Source organism: Anomalospiza imberbis, chromosome 6, assembly GCF_031753505.1.
Source record: "Anomalospiza imberbis isolate Cuckoo-Finch-1a 21T00152 chromosome 6, ASM3175350v1, whole genome shotgun sequence".
In the NCBI taxonomy this organism is placed as follows: domain Eukaryota; kingdom Metazoa; phylum Chordata; class Aves; order Passeriformes; family Viduidae; genus Anomalospiza; species Anomalospiza imberbis.
Genome location: NC_089686.1, coordinates 36,285,526 through 36,298,674, shown reverse-complemented (window position 1 = coordinate 36,298,674; position 13,149 = coordinate 36,285,526). Strand labels below are relative to the sequence as shown.

Sequence of the window (13,149 nt, the reverse complement as noted above, 5' to 3'; positions counted from 1 at the left end):
CTTCTACTTGATAACTAAGACAGAAATGCTTTGGCTGCTGCACAAAGCAAGAGAAAAAGACTAAGGAGTGTCGTATAACTAAATTATCCCATTCCGTTTACAAAAACTAAAAATCTGATCTATTCTACTTCTGTCCTGGGAAAGAAATGTCCTTATGAGGAAATTCATTGTGTACCAATTCAAATGCTTTTGAATGTCAAAGTCACAGCCATCTTTATCTGCCCTAACATGATTTCAATTATCTGACAATCACCTGGATGGGAAGGAAAAAAAAAAAAAAAAAAAAAAAAAAGAATATTGTTTCTATGAGCTTATCACAAAGTAAATTCTGAATTCTTTGTTCCAGCAAGGACATCTAAAGCCTTTCACTGTCTTTTGCCTTAAAGTATAGTTTCTGTAATTGGAAGTAAAAGTATATGTCACTGTTATATTTCAAGATGCAATAAAATACCTTTTAGTAATGAACTGGTCACTATTCAATAGCAGTATTACAACACTACACAATAATAATAAAATAATTCTACCATTTCTCTCTTGACATGAGTGATGCTCCGTAAGTCAAATCGAGTTTGCTGAATTCAGAAAAGAACTTACAAACTTCTGAGCATTTGCATAACTTCTGAAACTGTTTCAGAACTCTTCATGCATCTCACAACATCTCATGTTGTGAAGAAAAAATCCTAAATCCGAAGAAAAAGCCAAAGAAAAATCCTAAATCCTTCAAATTTAAGTTAAAAAAATTATTTTGAAGATACATGCAGATGAATTAAGTAGATCCAGAGACTACAATGAATTTTTCTACTTATAAAGGTACTTTTTTAATGTAACATCAGGTTTTTTTTGGAGGTGTCACTGCCCTGGAAACACTTGGCAATGTCTCAGATAATCTACATGCAGGAAATTGGCAGTTCCTAGCAAAGTGAACTATTTCCACTAAGCACACAGCTTTCAGACTCCTGGGAGACACTATGCTTACAAACCCAAGAATGTTGCTTTTGTGGAGTGGCTGTAGAGGAGGCAAATCACTCTCCTTAGCACAGTTCAGTGTCTCTAGATAAATGCTCCGGGTTTATTGTTCTGGGTAACATTGGAAAGGTTACACAGAGCAAAAAATTAACTTATTACTGCAGTCACAGAAACCAGAAAATCAACATGAAAAAATAAATCAATACTGGTCCTTTACATTAGATCTGAGACACACCATGGTTCTCCCAATCAATCAGGTTATGACTGAGTATTCCCAAGTGTCTAGGTTTTTCACTGAGAAGCCAGCAGTGCTGCCTCTAGAGTAGGATTCAAAAGCCATAGGGGATGGGTAGAGAAGCAGCCACCTATGTAACCCCTCTTTTCCTTTGCTAAAGGTAGAATTCTCCTTTTTTATCTTTTCCCTCGAAAAAGATAATTTCTTAGTTCAAATTCCACCGTAAATCTATTTCCATGATTGGAACTACACACAGTCTCAACTCTCTGAAACCTTTTTTCATAGCTTCAACAATTCATATTCCAGTCCTCCCCTTTTTGATCATATAGAGTTTGCAGTCAAATGTAATGCCTAGCACATGTTAGCACCAGTTTAAAACAAGTGAAAATTTCAGTGATCATTTGAGTAAGGAATGATCAAGCAGTTGAAATACAATTGCCATTACAATATATCATAGATCTCAATTGATTTTCACTGCATATAAGCTCTTCAAACCCACACTTTCAGTTCTATCTTAAAATCCACATCAGACACTAATAACTAAGTACTTGCACATAGAACTTTTCATCAACCCATCTCCTACAAGTTGTTGGTATGACACATTACTTGGCCTCAGATACACCTAAACAAATGTTGTGATTTCCAGAAACTGACTGTAGCTGTCTGATCCTATGCTATCTAGTTCCAGCAGAAGGTGAGTAAAAAGGTAAATTAACAACTAACAATACAATTAAATTTCACTATTGTGAGTTCTAATAGACATGTGATAAATGAAAATTTATCTCCTACTGCATGTGCTATAAATAGCAACACCATCTCTAAGACAGCAGTATTTGATACACAAAACATCTCCTGAGCTACTCAGTTTTTAGTCTGGAGTACTCAGCTAACATGATGCATGAGCTAAAGACTACAGTCGTTCCAAAGCTGATTTATGAGCAGGCAGAAAGTCTGGTGGGCTGAAGAGGGTAACAACCTACTATTGTCTGTCACAAACCTAAACTTACTGCAGTGAAAAATCACACTGGATAAGTCTGCCATGTGTATGTTTGCTTTGCTCCCTGCAATCTTTCTTCTTTCTCTTATTCCAGGAGCTGAAGCAGAGATTACTGTAAGAAGAAGACTACTTATATAAACCAGCTATGCTCCAGCAAATAATTTCCCCACTGAGCAGAATATTATTTTATTTATATCTGTAAGTAAAAATTTTACAGTTGTTCTGCACTTAGCAGATTGAAGAATGGAGACCTTAATTTTTTTATGTTTTGTACTTATTCTTTAAGTTTTGTAGATATCTAATTTATTATTTATAATGATAATACCATATCTTAAAGAGTTACATAAATCCAGAAGTAGACTGTTTCAGTAGTAGGCTTATTTCAACTATGGATGGAAAGCAAAAAGTCTCAAGCAAGCTAATGTACATGCATGTACCTTCTTTCCAATTCTCTTCCCTATCCCACAGGGGCAGGAGAGGGGTGGGGGAAATGAGCAAGAGGCTCTGTGGTACTTGGTACAGTTGAGGTTAAATCACCACAATAAAATAACACATTTTCTTCCTTTTAAATGATTCAAAGTATTTTTTGTAACTCAGCAGAGAATTTAGCCCATAGCTCAGAAAGAACTGGAAACCAGAGTTTCTGGTTTGATTTTCATTTGCTTCTATTTTCACCAGAAAAACCAATTTTACTGGACCAAACATCTGTCTTTCCACCACAACAGCTTTTCATCTCAAACAAATAGGACAGCTCCCAAAGACTTTTAGAACCTGCAAATTTAATGAAAATTGGTGATTAAAGACAGAACCCAAATTAGTACCCTGACATAAGGACAGATAGTCAAAACTCAGTTAAAATGGCTCACATCCATCTTAAGAGACACCAGTCAGCTGGTCAACCAGCATTTGTTTTAGATGGCATGCAAATACAAGCCTAGTCCCAACAGTGTAACTAGGTACTGATCAGAAAGGTAAGCTGCAGTATGAAGCTGAAAATACTAAGAAATTTGGAGGGCATAACAGAAGCAGTACACAAAACAAGAGAAAAACTGTAAGTTTCACCATTCATAGAATAATTTATTTCAAAACTAAGATCAAATATCACTAGAAAAATTATTTATTTTCTTTTTTTTTTATAAGGCTGTTACAGCCCATTCCCCTGAGCATCTATTAGCTCTACAGAAAAAAAAAAAGGAACTGCCTGAATCAGAATATAGAACAGTTATAAGCACCTTTCAGAATGTCTCATTTAAATTTCTAAGTTAAATTGTTTAATGATTGTTTGGATAGGATACCAGTGTTCTGCACACAAAAGGAAAGGAGGAAAAAAACAATATACCCTAGCAAAGTATTCTATCATCGTCATTTTTTATAGCTATTAATCAAACTGTTTCTTCAGGCAGGACATCATGTATTTGGCTCTATTTTTCACCCCAAAACCCCAAACTCCAGGTCATAAAGAATCTTCCTCTCAAATATAACCACACATGATTTTCTTAATTTTTGGTTTAATTATTTAATTCCAAGATGATTCCACTGAGATGTTACAAAACAATCCAAAACAATGTCACACTGCATGAAATTCATATATCCATTCTATTTTTGTCACTAATTCAATTGATAATGGTCTTCTTTTCATCTTTTGCATTAATTCACCACCTGCTTTTTTCACCTTGTACTGCCACACATAAGACACCAGCCGTCTGTCTCTGTAACACTGCTTTCCTTCATTACTTTGTCAGTAATACAACCGAACTTGCAAGGACCGCATTCAGTGGATGCTGAAAATGCTACATATATACACTATAAGCTTGTGCCCTTAATAATCTCCCTCTAGGTCCCTGAAGGAGGTTTTAGCAGACAAGAATTAATGTTACACTGGTAGGTGTAACACTGCTGTATCATTACAGCTGCACAGGTCTGTCACTGGTAGGTGTTATTACAGCTATGCATTACTTCAAAAACCTTTGAAACCCATTAGTCTAACAGTTATTTTAATCTTTCTATTGAAAATAATGTCTCCACCAACCTCACCAAACTAACTCCTATCTCTTCCCTATAAAATCATTACTAATTCAGAAATGGAACCTCAAATGACTGTCATAATTCTTCCAACTCATGCATACTGCTTATAAACCAACATTACTCAAATAAATTCAAAGATGTACAGATTAAATTTTAAAAATATTTGTTTGCTTATGATTTCTTTCAGCCTTTCTGCTGATTTATAGAAAGTTCAATACATATGTACTACGTATTTTCTATGCTTTACAATCCCAGCTGTTGCATCTTCACATGAAGTGCTGAAAAGAAGCAGAGAGACTGTTAAGAAGGCTGGTCTCAAAATACATGGTTAAGATACCTGTCCTATGTATGCAGAAAGTTGGTAACAATGAAAAATTGGACATAGTTTTGCTTTGCTAGGAAGAATTTTTTTTCTCAGAGGGTGGTGAAGCACTGGGACTGGTTGTCCAGAAAGGCTATAGATGCCCCATCACTGGAAGCGTTCAAGCCTAGGTTAGATATGCCTTGAGCAACCCGGTCTAGGCAAGGGAGTGGGAGCAGGTGATCTTTAAGGTCCCTTTCAACACAAACCATTGCACAATTCTATGTGTTCAGTGCTTCTTCTCATTACTTTATGCCTTTGTTAGACAAACAATAAAGAAACTAAAAAAAAAAAGAAAATTATTTTAGGATTGTCCAGTTACAGACATTTGATCCTGGGAAATTCTAATGCCAAATTTCAGCACACACAGGTCTTTGCTTTGTAAGCATTGGTGCTTAGGTGTCCAATACATCATATACATAGCTTATTGTACATATTAGAACTATATATATATTATATATATATTATAATTGTATATATATTATACATATTATACATTGCATACATACATGCAATTGCTGAGGAGGAAAAGTGTGTCACTGTATTGTTCCAAACAATTATGTTGCAAGCTAATGGTGTATTCACTTCAAGAGCCAACTTACAAAAAGTCGCCTTTGAAGTACATCAATGTGCAAAAGCCTCGGTGGACTATTACACAGAAACTTATTAACACATGTTCTTCAAAAGCTCTGTGGAAAATGAAAAATATTTCAAGAGGAAAAATAAATACTCTGTTCCTTGTTTAGGTGTACACATGTAATCCTCAGCTAATCATATCCCTCTGTAATGTACCGTTCAGCACTGAGAGAGGCCATTACTGAGAAGAGATAACATAAGGGAAATGCCAGCGACAAAATGCTTCTCAACAGGATGAAAGAGCGACTGAACAGTGCATTTAACAAAATGACATGCACCATTACCCTGCAGCACAGGGCTTTCAACAGTTTTAGTCAGGTATGGAAGAGAGGTCTGTTTAGAACAGTGAACACATTTGAGCCAGTTATTTATTATACTCATGATACGGTGCCCTAAGATATCAAGCAGCTCCCTGGAACTTTCTTGTACTATTTAATGATTTTCCATTAAATCCACTGCCATTTAATACTTTACTCATACACATGCCCCAGTTGTCCTTGGATTTTGCTTTGACCTGTGTCACTCAAAACAGAGGTGTGTCAAGGAACTGCTGAAGAAACAGTATCTTAGTGCTCTTTAACTGAAACCAGAACCAGATCCATTTCACAATTTTCTGCAGATGACTGAGGTGCTGCCAAACATTTAAATTTAATGGGTGGTCACATTTAATTCCAAATTTTATTCTGAATGCCATGCTCAGTAACTATTCTTGAACAACTTCCAGTATACAGATTCTTATTTATAAGAAATTCACACAGTCAAGGGAATATTCAGTAGTTATCAGCACAAATTCTAAATCATGAAGAGCACTGGGGCAAACAAAAAAGCCTGCACCAGTTTTAGTCAACACTATCTGTGGACCACTTCTGAGTCTTATTTCTTAAAGTTATATCAATGTTTGTTATAATAGCATTTACTTGAAAAGGAGATTGAGAACTTTAAGCAGTCCACAGGTCCAAACAGCCTTTAAAGAAGAAAAAAGACTTGCAGTGATCATTTTGTTTACAACAGTGTAGCTTCACCATCTCTCCTTTAGTTCTTAAAACTATCCCTCTCCTTTTCCCCATCATAAAAAGCATTTAATGGATATAGTTTCCACTATTTCAGCATCATAAAAACAATGTTCTCCTCCAAATACAGAAATTAACAACCTGCAATTCTTCTGCCAAGATGACAGGAGGTAAAGCAGAATAACATGGAAATATTCTCTAGACTTCCTCAGCAATCTAAATAATCCAGAATCTTACCAGAAGAAACACCCATGCAATTCAAATGCATAACCATTCCCAGATTTTCACAAGTAAAAAACCAAATTAAAATTCCAGTACATAAGAAAGGTATACCTTCTGTTCCTGTATGTAATTGAAGTACAATAGATTTCCAAAGCTTTCAAAATGTATATAATACTCTGGTTTTTTATCTACCAATACATTTTTGTGAAGTATTCTGTGCAGGATTGCTTTGCATAGTTTATTTGTTTCTTGGGGGGATGTTCCACCATTTTATTGGTTCTTTGTTCTGGTTTTGTGTTTGCTTGTTTTTTTAAAGTATTCAGCTTCTTATACTACATTTCTAGGACACCATCTGTACCTTAAAGTGAAACTTGAAGATAAAACCTCATTTGCTGGAAAATCCTCAGAACCTGAGGGCACTGATGAAAGGCAAGCAGCACTAAGCTGATTTGTACAGAAACACCTGATATGGAATAATATGTGCATTGTTGCATTGTTTGATGTGAACAGATTTGTAACTGCTTCTCTAGACAATAAAAAATCTAGACATTTGCATTCACAATTGCTTTCACAGCATTTTTCTAAGGGTCAGACTGTACAGCAGCTGGTGTATCTCCTGCTTTAGCAGAAGTCAAAGACAATTTTTGTTACAGACAGGTCACCAGTAATGTGACTACCAGCATGTGTAGTGCCTCAGAAAATTTTGGTGGATACTCTGTCACCTTTGGATTTGAATATTTCTGTTAATGTTCAGAGGAAGTAAATACTGTAAAATAATTTCAATCTACTTAATGTTAAAATAAATTAATTTTGATTTTTTACTTGTTTCCAGATAAATATAGGAAAATTTAGACACTTGAAATTAAGGTCATGCTAAAATATCCTATTACCATGAGAACCCTGATGAAGCTTTTAATTTTATTTAAATAACCACTGAAGAATGACCTAAAATGTAGTCACTGGGAAGAGCAGGAGAAAGGTGGGGAGATGGGGGGATGCAGTCATAGGGTAGCTCTCCCCTTGACCTGAAAAGTCTTATTTATCAAAAATACAACAATTTCACAAACAAAATATTCTCCTCTGAATACAGTTCAACCCACTAGCTATGATACTCTGAATAAAGGAATCTCACATTCCAAACTAAATCCCAAATTGGGCAAAACGGAATTTTCTCCTACAATTATTTTTGCAGAGTCCAAATCATCAGATTCAGTTGACTGGCTGGTTATCTGAACAATTCTTTAGGCTGCCAATCAGTAAGACCTGTATACTGAGTAGAAAACCACTGATGTATTAGATGGAAAGGTTTTATCTAAATGCCATCCTCTTATGGATAGGGTTTTAATTCTGTTACTCCCTAGCTTTTTCACCTCAGTTTGCATATATGTTATACTGTCTTCTTTGTAAAACAAATAAAATTCAGTTATTTATGATTTGCAATCCACATAAATAAAAGACCACAAAATTCAGGTGTGTGATAATACATGGTGGTTGAATTTATGGATTTTTAAAGAACTATGACCTAAAATTCTTTTTTAAAGGTTAATCTTTTTAACAGCAAAGACTAATGGCTTATTATTTTATTTTATTTTGCTTTCTTTGTATTAAATTTAATTGTACCTCAGAAAACAGTTGTGGTTAAGGTTCTCTTTAAAACAGGAGCGATGACAACTGCCTAAGAGCTGGCTGCAGTACTGATGATGCTAAGAATGCAAATGTCCTTCGCATTTTGTCCCTCAAGGTTTTCTATTTCTGTACCACAGCTGACACCCTCACTTTCCATTTTCAGCATGTAAACAGAGACATGGAAATTGATGGCTGTATGAAGTTAGGTTTACATGCAAAAAGAATCATTTATATTTTGTCTCCATTAAAAAACAAAAATATGCTAGTACTTACTTCAGCTATCTCTAAGACAATAGCAAACAAAATGTTAGGTACTACACCCTCAAAAAGCAATAAACAGCAGACTATGGATGTCATACTAAATTTGCATCCTGCTAAATGTATTTGCTTGATGATTAGAGTATCCCTACAATTAAATTCTAATTACCCTGCTTTTCAGTAATCAGTTCTTATCTACACCATTAATTCATTTATTGGCTTCCCCTCTCCAACAATTTATTTGCTTGCCTGTGCTTCATCCTTCCTTCTTTTAACATCATCCCCAGCAGTTTTTGTTCCTCCCACACTCAATTTTCTCTCTTCTGATCTTTTCTATTCCCATAGAAGGCTCCTCCCACCAGTTAGTAGTTCCTTATCAACATCCACTCTATAATTTAATTCTACATGTATCCCAAATACCTATATCCTAGTATTGTCCCCACCATATAGAATTTAGTATCAGAAGCCATTACCTTTCATTCATCTTTCACAAACATACAAAACGCAATAAATGTTTGTTCCTGATTTTTAAGTTTTAGCCAGCTAATAGCATCAGATCATACAACTTAATAAACTGCAACTCTTCACTACTCTCTTCAATATGTTTATATGTTTTACAACTATCTTATAACTGAATACAACAGACATATCCCTCTCTCCTTGAAGTCAGCTCCTCACAATCATAGTCATTCAGACAGCTGGAAGACAGAGCAACTTTGGTAAAATGAATCTATGTCAAAATTAGCAGTTTAAAATGTTTTATTTTACAGTAGTAATCCTGAGAGAGAGATACCCGTAGCATGAAAAAGTGTGCAAAGCCCTGTTTTTGCCTATGCTTTACGTTTTTCTTTAAATTTTGAAGATTCACATAGACCACTGTAGTAAAATGATACTACAAGAAAAAAACTGCAACTATAACAAATTAATTTTAAGGCTAATATCTGGAACAAGTGGGAAACAGACTCTGCTAACTGAAAAACCTAAGAGAATATAAAATCCCTGGATCCTTCAGATGAGCAATAACGGCATTTCCTTTTGACAGTATGCTCAGACACTGGGGCAGACTGATAAAGCTTGAACACATTTTCATTACATAAAATTGTCCCTCAAAATACTCCTTCCTGTAATTTCCTGAAATGACCTTTTACCCCTCTTTATTAAGAGGCACAATATTTTCCTGTAAGGAAAAAGCTAAATTTGAGTTACAGTCCCAATAACGATTACGGAATACCAAAAAGGACTAGTCCTTTTCTAACAGTTGTTCTATTACATTTATAAACAATTTTATCCATTTTCACCAACTTTACAACAGATTACTACCTCCACAGTGGATGTGTAAAAATAAGCTTAGAGCACTGAATTCCCTTTGTGGGGAAGAAGAGGAAAGAGAAAAAAGACAGCTACAATATCCTGGAGATTGGATGAGGAAATTCTGCAGTTCTAGAGAGAAGCTATAAAAGGCTATTTCAGCTATTTCAACTGCAGTGTGTGAAAAGATTCTGTTAAAAAGCAAAAAAGGCAATGACAGAAGTACCAGGGAAATCAGGAAGAATAAAGAAGAAATTTGACATTAGGTTTTACAAACACAAAACATGTTTCTATGTTTACAGCAATTTATATGCACTTTTAAAAGCTCATTGAGCTCCTACACCCTTTAACTCCATGCCACTCTTGGTATTGAAAGCTTGGGTCAGATGGAATGGATGACCCAAACTACACACCATTGTCTAGGCCCCCAAGTTAATCTATGAAGAAAACCTAACTGATGATTCCCAAGAGATATCTGTTACCCTTCTGAATTGTGTCCCTCAGTTACATAAAAATCAGTGCATCCTGCAGCAGTAGTTCACATGAAGACTGCTGTTGCTTAATGACTTCAAAAGCTTAAGCCTTTCATGAAGAAGGGACTCTGATGGATAAAAAAATGTGAGAATAAAGGTGGCATTAACATTTACAGAAGCAATTTACTTGGATTCTGTCTTATTCTTGGTGGATAAATTACAATATATGTCCCTGACTTTTTTTTTCCTTTCAAAAACAGTTTTACTGTCATCTGGCTGCTGCAAGCCAAAGGTGATTGTAGATAACCTAATCCAAGGGTGCAAAATTATGCTAATGCAAATCCCATGGAGAAAATAAAAAACGGTGAAATGGGCTCACAATGCTGGCCCTTCAGTTCTTTATACAGATAGTCCATATGTGACACTCCAAAATGCAATGAAAAACACAGTAAGCACTATGAATGTTGAAAATATTTTTTTTCTTTAAATATTTCTTTCTGAAAAGCTTTTTATATTAAATCCGCATTTTTCAAAACAGTATTTAGATAGAAGCAGGTAGAGCTGAATGGACTCCCTACCAGAATGGTTTTAACTTTGCTAATTCACCACAGAGTCTGACATTAAGATGGGTAGTACAAAGATGAACAACACCTCTGAAAACAACACTGAGATGTCCTAGGAAATGACAGGCAAATCTGGGGGATCCTTCAGTACAGAAAAATGGCATGGAATTAGTTTGGATCATCTTCAAGAAAGGATTTCTTGTTCTAAGTTCTCTGCCTTGACCATTCTTTCAGATAAGAAGTCTAAGGAGACTCCATAACTCTTCAGGAAGAGAATAAACTGGCAACCAGAAATCCTCCCTCCAAACCTGTCTATAACAAACAACTAACAACAGCCGCTTGTGGCTTAACCCCAGCCAGCAGCCAAGGCCCGCCCAGCCACCCACCCACTCCCCAACAGCAAGATGGGGTAAAAGCCAGAAACATCCTGGTTTGAGATAAAGACAATTAAACAGGGAAAGCAAAACTAGGGTTTTAAAAAGCTAATAGTCAACGAGCCATCCTTAACTATGGAACATGTTTTTATGAAGAGAGTATTATGCTTTTGGAGAACATGCTTTTACATTGTCCTGCATTATGTGCAGTATCTGCAGAAGGAAGCTAATGAAGCCTAGAAGGACAGGCTTAAGGAGAAGCACAGAGCACATTTAGTGAAAATATGAATAAATACTATTAGTAAGAAGGCCAACAGTTTGGCTGCTTGCTATCCAAGAACTATTTCTAACTAATCAACCATTTGCATACAAACAAAACCACTATCTTTTTCCCTACCATCACTGCACTCTACAAATATTGATTACAGTGTCAAAAACTTCTAAACAATTTCAACTGAAGAACTACTTCAGTTACATTGTAGGGCACTGCAATGAAAATAAAAGGTGAGAGGTAGTTTTTACAAAAGAAAGAATATCAAAAATATTGAATTTTCTGTTATCATTTATTTTTTCTGGAAGTGTTACCTTTGGCGTGTATATAGAGACAATCTCGGGAATTATTTTCTCTTTGAAATTAGAGGTCAGTTCAAAAAACCTTATAAGCAGCCAAACATACAGAACACGACAAGAACACTGAGAAATGAAAAAAAAAGAAATAAACTACTTAAAATGTTTATCTCACCTTTCCAACAGCAGCAGGCACTCTGTTGGTCTCCCCTGCTCTTTGCTTTCATTGCAGTGTCCAGCATTACAGCTGAAGGAATAGAGTACAGCAGAACCCCACTAATTTACCTTACTAAATCATATACCTCATAATCTGCACGCAAAAATCTGCCACTTTCCAACTTCTTAGGCAAAATAAGAGTGAAAATCCTGAAATCTAGATGGCTTCTACTCAATTTGCACCACATTTATAAATATGCTACACAATATTGACTACTACATTATTTAGTGTTCCCATCAAAATGTAAACTAAACTAACTTAATAAAGGAAATGTTTCTTTTAAACATGATCACGTACAATGGCACTGTCTTGTTCATTTTCAAACTTTGAAATTAACCAAAACTAACTGCCCACCTGTGAATTAGGGAGGCTCTACTTGCCTAAAATCGTAATTTCTTCATTCATATGCTTTTACATACAATCTTCCTCAGATTGCATTGCATTGGCATTACAACAACTACACTTATGTATGTCCTCTTATATAATTAGTGTCCTGTCATTGTTTTAGTTATTGAGACTTTCTCTTTCAGATTATATGTATCCAGTTTAGTGTCTGATTTTACATTTTCTCCTCAGTTTTTTCTGTTGTTGGGTTTTGGGTTTTTTTAAATGCAATATAAAAGAGCAAGCGAAATTCAGCTCTGGAATATTTTTCTGATATTTAACAAAGACCTATTCATCACTTGATGACAGATTATCCCAAAATATCTTAGATGTACACCTCTGTCTCAAGCCAAAAACCAGAAACCTGACTCATTCCCTACTGCCAATTGTTAAGCATAATTAATAAATCACATGGCATTTCTGACCTGGGATGGTGTTTGTCAACCTTACAACAGTTACCAGTTCAATGCAACTCCCACACTTCTCCAGAAGAAAAGACAGCATAGTACCACATTCAAGAATTCGGGTTTCAACTATAAAAAAAGTCTTACTGGTCTGACATCTCCACACGAGTTGGTAAATTGCCGTGCTAAGCCGAAATCCAGCATAAAACACTTCCTACAGGTGCTTGGAAAACGTCCCATTGCGAAGTTTGACTAGGAAGAAAAAGAAAAAAAGACAGATAATAGATGAATACACAAAGGTGTCAATATGTTCACATATGAATGCAATAACACAACCAGAAAATTCATATTATATTTCTCGATCCTTCCTTCCATGTTTTCACTTCTACTGAATTCACAATAAATTTGAAGAAAACATTGTTAAGAGAAACAGGCATCAAACTCAGCCTATCTGAAGTGGCCTATATTGTCCAAAGAGATTTTCATCTTACTTTATCATGTAGAATATATTAATTTTCAGCAA

At 35.4% G+C, this 13,149-nt stretch overlaps 1 protein-coding gene and 1 long non-coding RNA gene across 6 annotated transcripts in view; both read right to left on the bottom strand.

Annotated features, from left to right (window-relative positions):
- Nucleotides 1–13,149, bottom strand: part of TTBK2 (tau tubulin kinase 2) — a 77,065-nt gene that overhangs the window by 29,579 nt on the left and 34,337 nt on the right. For all 5 annotated transcript variants that reach the window (XM_068193389.1, XM_068193393.1, XM_068193390.1 and 2 more), the window contains exon 6: nt 12,774–12,878. In XM_068193389.1, coding sequence (XP_068049490.1) covers nt 12,774–12,878 — 105 coding nt within the window. The remainder of the gene's footprint in view (nt 1–12,773; nt 12,879–13,149) is intronic.
- Nucleotides 120–1,158, bottom strand: LOC137475743 (uncharacterized). Its single transcript, XR_011000055.1, has 2 exons — nt 981–1,158; nt 120–253 (listed from the first exon to the last, which is right to left on the bottom strand). It is a non-coding gene; the product is annotated as an uncharacterized lncRNA (long non-coding RNA).